The following is a 14,694-nucleotide window of genomic DNA, read 5'->3' as shown; positions in this document are numbered from 1 at the left end:
TGTAAGTACACTCCCTAAAATGTTTAAAATAAATTGTCATTCCAAAAACAAAAACAAAAAAAAAACAAAAAAAATCTTTAGATTGAAAATTGAGCCACTTTTCAAGATTAGGTCAATTTTCACTCTTTAAAATGAGATTCCACTCCAAAGAATTTACAGAGTATATAAAGCGCATATACACATAAGTTATAAATATTCATGTCTTAAATGAAAATATGACGTTATAATAACGATCCACATTACACGTGGAATTATGTGAAACTTGAGTGTCAATATTGTTCTTTGGCTGTTCCGCGAGAAACCGCGTCTGCGCGGCTCTAAAGAAAACTATTTTTCAGTATTCTGCGAAATTATCGAATGCTTAGTGCGGACAATATGAAAACTACATTAAACAACAATCGTAATAGTACTAGTTGTATAGTCGACAATTAGTGAACTAAATAGAATAGCAACTAATTTAGTTACACGGCTTCATTTGTCGCCGACTGTGGTGAAGTTGACCTCGCGCCACCGTGCCGAACTTCGCTTACAACAATAATTTTAACGATCTAATTGTTTACATTATTGGTTGTAAACAATAGTCCCATTATATAATGCAAATCACGAATTACACGAACGAAATTTCCTACGCATCGTTAATCCGAGAACATATCGCGAATTTTTCAGTTAATCGATAAAAATGCAAATCTATCGGGGAACACACGGCACTTTTTCTACGTCTTCGCCCTTATCGATTTTTACTTCGTTACCTTCCATAACTATTCGCAACATCTGCGACGTCGTTTAATAATTTCACGCGTCATTCTATCCCGAGATGAACGAAAACAAAAGCGGGAGAACTTTTCGATAAGTAATGGACTTTCGAGTTCGAATCCCGATTATAAAGCAGCGAACATAAGGTGGCAAACTAATTTTCCGATAAAAGCAAGTAAAGTGAATTCTTCGGCGACTTTGTTACGCAAACAACGAGGCACACAATGGGGATTGTCAAAAGCGGTACGTCCGCCGTCTTGCGAGCGATCGTCACGTATAGCAGCATAATAACTTATTTGATCAGAGATGTCAGCGCTTTGTGTACCTAAATTGTAATCTAGGATAACTTTCGGCTTTGTCGACGGCGCGTCCCCTGTCTATCGGTTTTCCCAGTTTCCGCGGTTTCCACGGCAGCGAGTCGGCGATATTAACGCGTTTATCGTGCCATTTCATTGCAGTTACGTCCTCCAGCTGCCTGTTAATTCGCCCCTTTTCATCCGTGTCCTCTCAGCCCATTCTCGGCCGCATTCTTAATGCTCATTCATTGTGGTATCACGATACGAAATGGAGACACTTACTCGCGTTAATAGCGTCGCATTATATCAAGACCAGTGAATATAGCATTATTGCAACGTGCAAAACGGATCAGAGTTGAAAGTTCGCCAGTTTCGCGGAACTAATAATAGCATCAGAATGAAGTCCTATGTCTCTACCTCCCATATCTACGTGAGTTCGTAATATTTATCGTTTCTAACGTTTTAAAAAATATTGCAAGCAACGTGTGAAAGATGAGATACACGTGTCCCAATGATCGAACGTGTACTTGAAAAATTTTAATTGTTTATGTCTCTGTTGGAAAAAATGTGTAAAATTTAAAATAATCGCATGTCCACTCAAATTTTTACGTTAATGTAACACAAAATAAATATGTTAGAAGGAATGTGAATATGTTACACAAATATTATGTAAAAGAATAAATATAAAAAGGTAATGCTGACACAGTTTATAAACAAACCGTGAAAGCATATTTTTTTCAGTAAAGTTAGCATTTATGATTTATGTTAAATTAACCTATATTTTATTCATCTTAGAATTTACGTTTTAAAACAGTTTATTTTTTACGTTATTTGTTTACTTATTCATAAATCGTGTTATTTTGACATTAAGAAATGTTAAATGTATCAATTTAACACGAAAGTCTTTAAATAAAATAATCACATTGTGTTAAATTAACGCTCTAAATATGTTAAAAATTCAGCACAAATTGTTAACAAGAACGTCGTTAATGAACCGTTTTCAGCAAACTAATACACAATGCTTTTTTACACGTGCATTATTAATCTCGAATGCTTTTTAAAATATAATATTATAATTTAATTGTAATCTTTAAATACAATTAAATTATGACACTGTAATAAAAAAAGCATTTGAGATTAATAATAAATGTGGTGTGTCTGGAGCATTATAGATGTTCGATTACTGGGATGTTTTACGTACGTAAAAAAATCGAAACTTGGAATTGCGAGTTGTTAAGTTGGCAGGGTGACGCAATACCGCAAAAGTCAAACCACGAATTTTACAGTGGGACACGTCGCATATTCGGCGTCAAATAATTTTTTTTTCTAAATTTTTTTTTCTATTTCTCTGCGGTTAGAACACCTTTCAAAACGTTAAAAGCATTTTACGAGAAAAAAAATCAAATTTTTTGCCTGTCAGCCTGCACTATGCAGGTGTCGTCTAGCGCTGACTTCCGCGTATAAATAAATTGCTCGGAGGTTTTGATTGAAAACACAACGATGCGCCATCACGTCTCGGTTTTCTGAGAATTTCCGTAATTATAACACGTGTCGACTACGCGCGAAACTCAAATGCTCGATAGGAACTGCGGAAAAAGGAAAGGAATGGCAGAAAGAACGACGCAATTCCCCGACGAGAAGAAGGTCGACGTCGCGTCGCGTCGCGTCGTGGGGAAGAAAAGAAGAGAAAAGAAAAGAAAAAAAAAAAAAAAAAATGTTCAACACCGAACTAAACAAGAATTTAGATTAAAATTCAGAAACGAGCGTCCGAGCACGCGAACACGGGGGAATGAATGGATGCTCCAAGTGTATTGTACAGTCATACCCTACACACGACGACGCTATCGGTATCCGCGCTGCGGAACGTGATTCGCCCAACGACATAATTTTGCGATGTGCGCCGTCGGATATTTACGAGCAACGCGTTCGCCTCGTTTTATCGCGATCAAAGGATCGTCTTGCACGACTACGCGCGTACGTCTGAGAACGGCACGTTGTGATTGTCACGTTTTACCCATTAAGGATTACCCGCGACTAAACTCGGAATTGTGACGAGATAGTCCCTTCCGCGAAGATGTTTCAAGCAGATAAGTTTACAAACACGAACATAGGCGATGCAAGTTTCCCATTTCAAAACAGGAAACCTTGTATTATAATCATGATATTTATACGTACTACCTTACATTTAATAAATACGTCTCACAAGAACATTTAAACAGCACGTACGATCTGTTTTTTTTATTCCTACACTACAACTTCCTTTCTCGCTTTCGCCAAATATATCAAACATATATCTATTCCGCTTTAAAAATATTTGCGTTAAAAACAATTCACTCGAGTCCTTGTTAAAAAATCGAATGTTTATATTCTATAAGTAATATTAATTCAACATCGTGTGATTATGTTATTGGAATATTTTGCATTAAATTAATATGTATTCAACATTTCTTGATGTTAAAATAACATAATTTATGAGTAAGTAAGCAAATAATATAAAAATAATGTTGTTTCTACAACGTAAATTGTAAGATAAATGAATAAAATGTATTAATTTAACATATTACACAAATATTAAATTTACTATAACATATTAATTTGAATGTTATAAATGATAATTTTAATGGAAAAATATGATTGCTTATAAATTGTGCCGTGGTTACGTTTTTTGTGTTAATTTTTTACGTAATATTTTATTACTTCCTGACATATTCATCTTGCGTTGAATTAATACAAAAATCTGAATAGACCATTTGGGACACATAATTAAAATGCATTAAATTTAACACAAATTGTCCAACTGTGTAGGTACAAAATGCTATCGTCACTGTAACGTGATATCGAGTTATCGCGTCGGCTGCGTTCCAGGAGTACACTATCAGCGTTATATACGTTCTATCATTCATTAGACGTACTTACGCACCTGATAGCATAGCGTGCTCCCTAAATGCAGCCATCGTGACTAAAATAAATGAACAATTAATCCCGGGGATGTAAAGAGGGAGAATTTAAACTCACTAGCCGATTCATCGACGCCATCTTCTTGTTGGATACTGCATCGCTCTGGACATTCACTAGAATACACCCAATCGATTGAAAAAACACGGCTAATTACGAGCGCGGTAATTAACGCAACACACCAGTTGTCTATCCTCATATATGTACAGCACGACGCAATTTGACAGGTAAATGATGCAAAAAACTTGATGATCGTTTCTTGTCACTCCTGGAGTGAATTAAACATTAATCAATTTTCGCCTAATTCTACAATTGCATACGAGTAACTACTTGTAAGTAATTAGTTGTAATTGTAAAAATTGATTAATCACAATCGAACGTGAGGATTATTCATTTGTGATCAATTTTTACAACTACAACTTTTTACAACGCTTACGCAATTGTAGAAGACTTTAGAGAAGAATCAATAATTGAAAAATTAAAAAAAAAATTATGGCTTCCGATTGATATAACAATATGATAGAAATTATTTCACGTAAATATATATAAAATAAGCTATAAAGTAAAACTGTACTTTTAATTTAATATCAGAAAAATTGTAATATATCGCACTGAAAGAAATTTATTAAATCTTAACACATATATTTCTTGAAGAATAATATTATATAAACATTTACAGTAAATAAATATTTAGGCTCAAAAAATAAAAAAATAAGTAGTTAAACTTAAACAAATTAATAGTTCTTGCACCAAATAAATATATGTACAATTGGTAAATATTTATTTAGAACTGTCCAAGCAAATGCCTATTAAAATTCATTTGTTTTTCAATGTAGAATTATTAAATACATATTTATGTTTTGGATACATATTTGATCTCAATTTTCGACTAACTATGCCAATTCTCCTTTGACAAGGCAAGTGAGCTCGAGTACTCCAACAGCCAAAGAACGGTTAATTATTATTAGATCTCTTAATTAATGTGAAAAGCCCATTTGACACTCCTAAGCTGCCGCGCGCGGGATACGAGAAGACAATGTAAACTGATGCGCTTTAATAAATAGCTCGAGACAAAGCGACACACGCTGCTCGCAAACGTAAAAGGATGCTATTAATCGAGTGTTAATTAACGCTCGATGGCGATTGCTGGCTTTCTACATCACTTCACTCATCTTGATATTTATTCGCGCGCGCGCGCGCGTTCTCTCAGTTTCGCTTCGATGAAGGAAAAAAAAGATATCAACGAAAAATACAGAAGAATATCGACGTATTGCTGAGAGATACTGCAAGGTGATCACGTGAGTTAAATAAAAACAGACACACGCCAACCGGCGACGAGTCGATATCAAATAAAACCGCTACTACTGCGGCGTATTCGATCTAATGTTTTAATAGATCCAACGATCCCTTGTTTTAAGCTTTCATTTCTTCGCGAGAGGAAAGCGAAAAGCACGGATTGATTAGATGACTCTATTAGTTACATAATATATACATCAATACCGCAGAAGAGTTTTATCTGTGTTTATTGCTAAACGATACTGTTGTGTCACACAGTAGTACTGACGCAATATAAATACGCCAACGCACGACGCGTGATACAACATACGGTGATGGTTAAAAAATTCCTCTCGGATATTATTTTATTACGTCGATAAAACGTTGACGAGAGGCGTCAAATGAAGAAACGCCACGCGACAAATGTTCCGATGTAACTTTAACATAAAACATGGAAGCGAGAATTATGTTAACTGTTAATCTATCAAAGCTTAAAATTACCTTTGCATGGAACTCGTATGTATTTTCATATTTAGATTGCTTAAATAAATAATAATAACGTTCATATACGACGTAATACAATGGATTAAGATAATAAACATTTCAAAAGTAACAATGATATATTAATAGCTTAACACAATTATAGTTTTAGATACGTTGTGTAAAATAATTTTAATTCCTTTCAACACGATGCAGAATGTCATTTGACATCCTAAATCCTAAATGATTATATATCACCCACGAATGGCGCAAAAGATATTAATTGCTGTTAATAAAATAAAACACTCGACATATTATATATTTCCATTTTAACAGCAATGTTTTAATTTGCATGAAAAATATTCATAGATGATTAAATTATACGCGATGGAGCATTTTGCATTGAGTTTATATGGGAATAATATTTTTGAGTAAATTTTAATGCGGGTTATTAACGAAATACGAGAAGCACTTTAATGCGCCAGGCGGGTAAATTTTTTTAATAACTAATTACTCAAATAAATAAATATATAAATATGTGTCACTACATAGATATGGATATGTTTACTTAACTAATTAATTTTTTTTTCTAATTTGCTTATTTATTATTTAAAAAAATATGCATAACACAGAAAAATATATAAATATTACATAAGCATTAATAAACTGTTTTAAATATTTAAAAAGTATATACCCGCAAATCTCGTAAGCTCACATTCAAAATGTATTCTTAATCCTAATAAGTTTAACATTCTAATTATTGAATTAAAACAAATTCAATTTTCTTATTATACAAAGTTGCGTCTTCAATCAATTTTGTAATATTCAAAAGAAAATAAATTCTTGTTTCGAATACTATATAATTCCTCTAATAATTTTAACAAGTATATTTTTAAGATCATTATTAAGAAATTATTCTTCGTTGAAGATAACCGTTACTTAAAAAAAAGAAGGTAAATTGAATAATCACTCCTCGGCAATAGAATGATATTTACTGCATGTAAAATTACACACACATACGTGTGTATTAAATTACAAATTACATTGTAATGTAGTGTAATTAAAATCAGTATTTATAAAAAACTAATTCTACCTTTGTGCAATATTCTACTTAGCTTCCACTTCCAGCAGCTGCAATATCGCAAATGTATAAACATCATGGCTGCAGCATAAGAATTAATTATTTATGTTGTTCCACAGTAATACATGTCTACAGCATGTGTTACAATAAAGTCTTTAAGAGGATCTTTAACGCGCTTCTATCATTGCCCTAACGAAACTCCGAAACTCTCAAAACGTCAATCGATCACGAGAGAAATTGCGGCGAATATCAGAAGCATCCCGATAGTGATCGGTACGCAGCATTTGAATCCGTACTTGCGAACGTCGCTTTAAGCGACCAACTTCTCGCGGCTAATTTCTCATCGCGGGGCATTCAAAAATTTCGCGAGGATTCTACTACGAGATCAGCAAGGGATTTAGGGATCTTCAATGGACACGGCGGGGCGGAAAGCTCGCCACGGCGACCGAGCGCGACGCCGCGCCGTGTGTGTACTCGTTGCCGAGGGGGTAATGAACCCTTGACGGCCGGTCGACGAGATTCGCTTGTATGATACGAGGGTGGCGAAAAGAATTTCATGGAGCGGGATTCCGTCGTTGACGAGGCGTGCCGTGTCGTACTTACAAAAACGTCGTACGGAAAGCCAAAGTGTATACAGGGTTCGACGTACTCACCGCAATGCAGTGACCTCCACCGCGGTCGTTATCGGAACGCCGAGTTTCCCTCCCTCGATGTCGGCGACGTGGCTCTCGGAAGACGGGGGTTGAACGAGAGGGCTGCTACCCGCTACCCACTGTCGCTGCCCGTGACGGGAATCACCACATACAACCGAGGGGACAGTCACGTTTCCATCGGCGCAACGCGCTTTGTACTCACGTCGTTCGGAGTCACTTATATTCACCGCACCACACGCGTACGCGCGCGTCAACGTTAGACGCGGGGCTAAGCGGTTTCGTCGCGACCGCACACAGCTCGGGCCCAAGGAACGCGGAAGAAGAAAGTTTTTTTTTCGGGCTCGACGCGGGCCGCCGAATCGATGTGTGATGTTACACTTCCCAACTGTCTTTTTTGATTCTGCGGATGTGCTCGCGACTAGGGCCATCTCGCGGCGCGTGGGTGTACTCGATGGCGCGGCGTCGGGCGGGAAATTCGAACGCTGATCGGGTATGATGACGAGAATCATTGGATTGCTGACTCATTTAAAATCAGGGGCGCGTCCAGATTCCCACTCGAGTGCTCTCTGGGTATCATTTTAACATTCGGTCAGCAATAAGGATAAAATGATGACCTGGATGGCATTCGGAAACCTGAAATAGTCCGATAGAATAAAATGAAAAGAAAAACAAATTTATTGGAATATTTACCATTTCATTTGTTAACACTTAGTGAATTTACTCACTTTATAAGTTTTACCTTATTTCAAGGTACACAATGGATCCTCCGAATTAATGAATTTAATGATTTGTTGCTTCGATATATAGAATCTAAATTTCTTCTAAAGAATGAAAATCAAGGAATATAATACATTATTGTAAAATTGATATATTTTTAATATAATAAAACAATTATATAATAAAAGTATATCATAGCCGATAAAATATTTCATAAATCCAATCTATTATCTTAAAAAAATATCTGCAAATTATAATCTTATTAATTACATGTAAAATTTGTAAAAAATAACTTATTGAGTATCTCGTTAGATTTAATGATGACCAAACAATTCATAAGATAAAAATAATATTTTGATTTTTTCTGTCAATACATTTTTTGGTGCTTTGAGACGTATTTAATAACATAAAAACGACAAATCTACAAGATCAAGAGATCTAAAAGCATCTCTGTATCATTTATGTGGATATTAAGAATTACGTGATGTGCAACTTTTTAATATAATTTATTTGCATATATAGTATGGTTTTCCACAATATATATTATATAAGAACATAATTCGCCTTGTAATATTAATTTCATTAAATATAATATTAATACTTAAAATTTTTTTCATGATTGAAAACTCCACCGTATTCGTTAGTAATTAATAATCATAACGCAAGGACATAGCACGGTAAGCATATCTTTTATGTATTCCTTGTTGCAACTGCGATATAGAAGCGCTCATTTTTTTTTATATAATATATTACAGCGTATTCTTTTTTATTTATATTTATATTTACACGAATACAACGTAATTAAGTCACGCATTTCTTTCAGTTCGTGCATGTAAGTATATGTAAATAAAACGTGTTGTATACCACATTGAGCTAGCTTAAAACAATTAAGTCTCCTTCCGTCCTAAATTAAATAAGGCATTGGTAGTGAAAGTATAGACATATAGATAAAGACACTTAAAGTGTATACTGTCAAACAATAGCTACCTGACGCGATAATAAAGTCAACGTACATCAGTAAATAATAATGCAAACATTAAGTAGATATATTCTAATGCGTGATATAATTATCGTAAGGCATTAAGTTTTACGGGATATTTATATAGATCAAGCATAAATGCGGTTATTTTCAAATAGAATATCTATCTGATAATACCTACATTTAAATCTTCTTTTTGATATCGTCGATTTACAAATAAATACAATTTTAACACTCTGTGTCTGTCTGTAAAAATGTTTATGCGATACATAGGATACCAAACGCAATTATTAAATTCATTAGATATCTTATCATGTACTGCTTTTTCGTATTTATGATTTTTTTTATATAAGAATATAATACAAGAAGCTACAAATAGAACATACTCAAACTTGAATACAAAAATTTACGTGTCTCTCGCATCGTCTACATTACATTATGACAATATTCTATAAGTCCATCTAACGTTAATTACATGTACTACTTATTGTTTCACCATACTATTTTTGCAAATCATGAAATTCATATGATATGTATGTTAAACGAACGCATACATGCGTGCTTGTCATATTTTGAAATAAATTAAGTGAACCAATCTTGTTGATCATATACGATCATATTATAAAAAAAAAAATAGATTTTAAGTATTAATATAAAATCACCAGTTTTGAAAGACAGACTCAGAGAACACTGCATTGTACATGCATAATGACAATCTTCCTCTTTATCCGATCTTAACTTTAATTTATGAAGATTAGATTGCGCGCTGGTTGTTCATTGCTCCATTAATGAGCTTAGGGTCTTAAACGCACTTCATAACATATTAGATTACACTGGATACAACTTGTCATCTCCCAAGCTAGGAAATACTAACATATTAAATATAAGCTTATATATATCGCTCTGCAAATCTAATATGAAGATGAAGAAATACCAAATGATATTCGTTTAACGAATAATTGGCGCACTTTACTATTATACAAATCTAGATTTTACGAACGAGAGACTTATTAAAATAAGAAATTTCATAACCAGAATTTAAGGCCACAAAATTTCTGTCATGACAATATTATTTATTATCTAACGGGACGTACCTTGTTTACAATAAAATAAACTGTACAAACAGGATGGAATGTTATATTAACTCCGTATCCTTCAGAATGTATGTTAATTCTGTGAATAAATGTTATAATACAAGATAGGCATTCATATCTGATACTAATTTCGTCATTTTCGATTATTAACAAGGAGCAATATTTAAATTATTTTCGAGACTATGCGAGACTATTGAGTTTTGTTGCATCTGAATATTGACAAAATATACACAACGATTTAGATTTTTGAAAAACAATCAACTTGTTATACTTCATTTATTGTATACAATTATATTTCCTAAATGCAACGTATATCCCCAAGTCATTATCAACTCAGAAGAACAAGCAAGATATTATTAATGATATCACCTGCAACCAATTAATTTGTTAATTCAATATATCTTTTTATAAATAAGTTTATTAGTATGCTTATAAAATTTTGCGTATTTTACTTTATATATTAATATAATGTAAAATATGAATTTTCATCTAATAACTTATTCTATAATTTCATTTCATACTATTTAGCATAAAATAAAGTAAAAATTTTGAAATAAAATCGTTACAACATTAGCTTTGGTTTTATCGTTTCTTGCCTTTTCTTCTAATAACATAATAATGTTTATAAAACTGTTTATATTCTTCTGTATATTATATAAGAGTATACATTCTTGAACAATATGATTTATATGTATAATATTATCTTTTATTATTTCATAATCATAAAAGGAACAACGTATATAAAGAAAAACATGTATTTTACATCTACATATACACACACATACACACACATTGTATGTGTGTGTGTGCGTGTGTGTATGCATGTAAAATATATATGACAAGCATTTTATATTTGCCCTTCAACAAAAGATATAAACAGCTTTACATATTAAGCAAATTAAAAATTTACATGCTGTTAAAATTGAAAAAGAGAAGCATAGTTTGGTGTGCCATAAAAATATAATTAAAATTATGATGTATATAATCCATATTTACAATATCAAAAAAGTTTGATTGATTAGAAAAACAATGTACTTTTTATAAAATAATTAATTATTTCGAGTAAAGAATATAAAAAATTATAGAATAAATTTTTTAATTAAAAAGAAAGTTAATTAATTCTCTTTACCAAAATTTTAATATAAATACAAATTTCAAAAATTGAGTTTATTGACAACAAAATAGCATTATATAATATCTTGTGATTTAGAAGTAGAAAAAAGATAGCATATCTATGTGTACAGAATTTTTAGGATAACATGTCATTATAATGTCATTTTGAAACAATTTGTCATAATTTTATCATATACAACCATTGCACAAATTATATTTCATAACATTATTAATATTATTAACAAAGAAAAAAGAATCAATTAATACATCAATATCATAATATCACATTGTTATAGCAGCCAAATGACTTCTCCTAAAAAATCCCATAATTGCAATAGTAAGAATATGGCATGTCTTTAAAATTGGATTAGTTAATATGTGACTGCAAGTTTTAACAGTCTACTTCAGTTATGTAAATATTTTTCATTATAATAAGTATTTTCAAAAGCGTAGCATATGCTGAAAGACTTATCGAAAGTTATTTAGAAAAACTAAGCGATTTAACTTTTAAACATATTATTTTTAATATATTTTATAATGCTGTTGCTCATAATTGAGACAACAAAATCATTAAAGTGCAGAAATTTTTAAATAGATAATCGTATTAAGATAATATTTTTTCTGTGTACCTCTATAAGATATATGTAATTATATACATTATTATATTACAGATATCATCATGAACAAAGGTATTTCGTGCTAGTCGACTCCAGCAAAGCCTTGAGAACCTTCAATTGCTTTAACTAGCTTATCCCTGAGTTGTTGACAACTTTTATACGGAGGAAGGTCAATACGATTAAAACTGGAACAATTTATGTTATTGTATAACATATTTATATAAAAGAAATTATTTCATCGTTAATAATAAACAAAACTAGTAAATGATTATATTTTATTTATTTTTAAAAAATATAATACTAAAATAGACAAAATGTATATATAGTTTGAAGTAAATTAAAAAAATTTTAGCAAATGCAATATCTTTATAAAATAAAAACTCACCAAGTATGAGCTCGTGGATAATTTTCTGGTGTACCCCACCTCTCAATTGTAAATAATTGCGGTCCATTACTTCCATAAAGTTCTTTGAATCCATTCATTGGAACACGTGATGTACCAGTTACAAACTGTAATAATCTAGAACGCATTTCATTACTAAATGACAAAACGACTCTCCAAAACCATTGTACAACCATGTGGTTTGCGTGATAGTCTCCTTTATATAAAGTATTTTGTTTCCAGTCTTTCACATCAATATGCTGTATACCACACATTAACAATTCCAGTTCATGTTCATCAAATATTTTTACTAATGTTGGTGGTATAAGAGCGTTAAAACCTTCTAGGAAGGCATTCATTTGTTCCTGTACGCGAGATACAAACCGCCATTGTATAACTAAACTTATATATTCGTCCTTATTTTCATCGGTCAAAGGAATATTAGCACCATCTGGCTTTAAGTCTCTTTGGGATGTATGACCAAAGCTTTCTTCATCAAGACTGAAAGTGAGTTCTAATTCACTAGGATCATTCTCTTTAATCCATAAAAGCGAGTTGTAATATTCAGAATCAACGCTCTCCATATCCTTCAGATCAATTGCTTTACCCAACATCATTTTATAAAATGGTCGAATAAAGAAAGCTAAAAAATAAAATTTTTTAATTTAATTATCTTATTACCTACATTTCGTACATTACATATATTATTATTACAAATATTATAATTTTACTACATATCAAGACTTACCATCCAAAAGCTTGCCATGATAAACAGCCATTCCTGCTATGCGCCCAATAAACTTAAAGTAATTCAAATGCTCTTCATTACATACACCAGAACAAGGATTAATTTGCAGTGTATAATTATCACTAAAAATAAAAAATCATGCCATTTTTGTTTTGAAGAGAGAGAGAGAGAGAGAGAGAGAGAGAGAGAGAGAGAGAGAGAGAGATCATATATTACATATAAACACTAAAATAGAGTTTCTATACTCACGTTGCAGAATACTCAAAGAGTCCATAATATGGATTAAACATTTCCTTAGACAATAAGAAGAACCATTCTCTTGCAAGGCCACCATAATCTAAGCCTACCTCTCCTTCAAATTCTACCCATAATTTCGTTTTTAGAATATCAACTCTGTTAACAGAGCTTATAATACGATATGAATCTTCCAAAATATTATTTCGGCCAACTTTTATCTCAAACTTATTAGGAACATTATTCTGTAATAAGATTAGACAGATATAATATAACCATATCTATGTCAAAATTTAATGAGTAATGAACATATCTACATACAGGCTTTCTCAATTGTGATTTCAAATATTCATATTTACGCTTGTAATCTCTTGAATATGGTACAGCCTGAAAAAGAATAACAATTCACAATATGTTAAATTTATATATACATATCTACACTAAAAACAATATATATATATGTATATATTATTTTCCTACATAAAAAGATTCATATAATAAAATGTTTGTAACCATACCGGGCCAGCAATTTGAGGATTAGACATACGCGGATCTTCCCATTGTGTTGTTCGTGTATCTATAACAAAAAAAGATAAATAAATACTATATATATATGTGTAATATTATTATAATTTAAGTTTAAAACTTGAAATTATAAAAAATAATACACATACTATGATCTATAAAGAAGATTCGTCCATCTGTATGTACTCTTTCCTCCCATCCTTCTGGAAGCGGTCCTAATTGATCTAAATCACTTCTCGATGTCGTTGATGGTGCAATATTATTAGGTATAGAGCTTGGTCTTCCCGTTCTGGGATCAATCCAAGTTGTAGCCCTCTCATTATGATCAATAAAAAATATTCTACCATTAGGTGCTACTTGCATGCCCCAACCAGGAGGCAATCCTTCGTCATTAGACACAGGAAGAGTAGGTTTGGGACTGTCAATCTAAAATTTTTGCAATAAAAGAAAAAATATTATATATAAAATATTAGATAATATAAATGATATAATAAAATAAATAAACGTACCTGCTCTGATGAACGTCTCGAACCAGCCGGACTGTCGATGTTATCATCAGTCTGTAAATGTAATATAAAAATATTTGTATATTATAATCCAATAAAAAACAATATATGAATATAAAATGAGAATGATGTGTATATTAATATAAATAAGCTAGTGCACATATTATAATTTCAAGAGAATATATTTTGAACACATACAGAATTTTATTACTTTAAAATATATACATTTATATAATTTATTTATTTATGTAATTTATAATAAATATATAATAAGTAATAAAAGAAA

At 31.8% G+C, this 14,694-nt stretch overlaps 2 protein-coding genes across 6 annotated transcripts in view; both read right to left on the bottom strand.

Moving 5' to 3' along the window:
- Positions 1-7,794, bottom strand: part of LOC108751968 (semaphorin-1A) — a 272,728-nt gene extending 264,934 nt beyond the window's left edge. For all 4 annotated transcript variants that reach the window (XM_018492473.1, XM_018492470.1, XM_018492471.1 and 1 more), the window contains exon 1: positions 7,494-7,794. The gene's annotated coding sequence lies outside the window, so the exon portion shown is untranslated. The remainder of the gene's footprint in view (positions 1-7,493) is intronic.
- A 981-nt stretch (positions 7,795-8,775) lies between these two features.
- The window catches only part of LOC108752051 (E3 ubiquitin-protein ligase Nedd-4), a 15,932-nt gene continuing 10,013 nt past the window's right edge, over positions 8,776-14,694 (bottom strand). For both annotated transcript variants that reach the window (XM_018492648.1, XM_018492649.1), the window contains 9 exons: positions 14,412-14,462; positions 14,052-14,328; positions 13,896-13,954; positions 13,699-13,764; positions 13,393-13,622; positions 13,144-13,265; positions 12,399-13,038; positions 12,026-12,198; positions 8,776-10,652 (listed from right to left, as the gene is read on the bottom strand). In XM_018492648.1, the coding sequence (XP_018348150.1) occupies positions 12,096-12,198; positions 12,399-13,038; positions 13,144-13,265; positions 13,393-13,622; positions 13,699-13,764; positions 13,896-13,954; positions 14,052-14,328; positions 14,412-14,462 (1,548 nt within the window). In that variant the 3' untranslated portion in view covers positions 8,776-10,652; positions 12,026-12,095. The remainder of the gene's footprint in view (positions 10,653-12,025; positions 12,199-12,398; positions 13,039-13,143; positions 13,266-13,392; positions 13,623-13,698; positions 13,765-13,895; positions 13,955-14,051; positions 14,329-14,411; positions 14,463-14,694) is intronic.

This window comes from Trachymyrmex septentrionalis, unplaced genomic scaffold, assembly GCF_001594115.1.
Source record: "Trachymyrmex septentrionalis isolate Tsep2-gDNA-1 unplaced genomic scaffold, Tsep1.0 scaffold53, whole genome shotgun sequence".
In the NCBI taxonomy this organism is placed as follows: domain Eukaryota; kingdom Metazoa; phylum Arthropoda; class Insecta; order Hymenoptera; family Formicidae; genus Trachymyrmex; species Trachymyrmex septentrionalis.
Note: the sequence above shows the minus strand (reverse complement) of the source record. Positions and strands in the feature narration are given on the sequence as shown.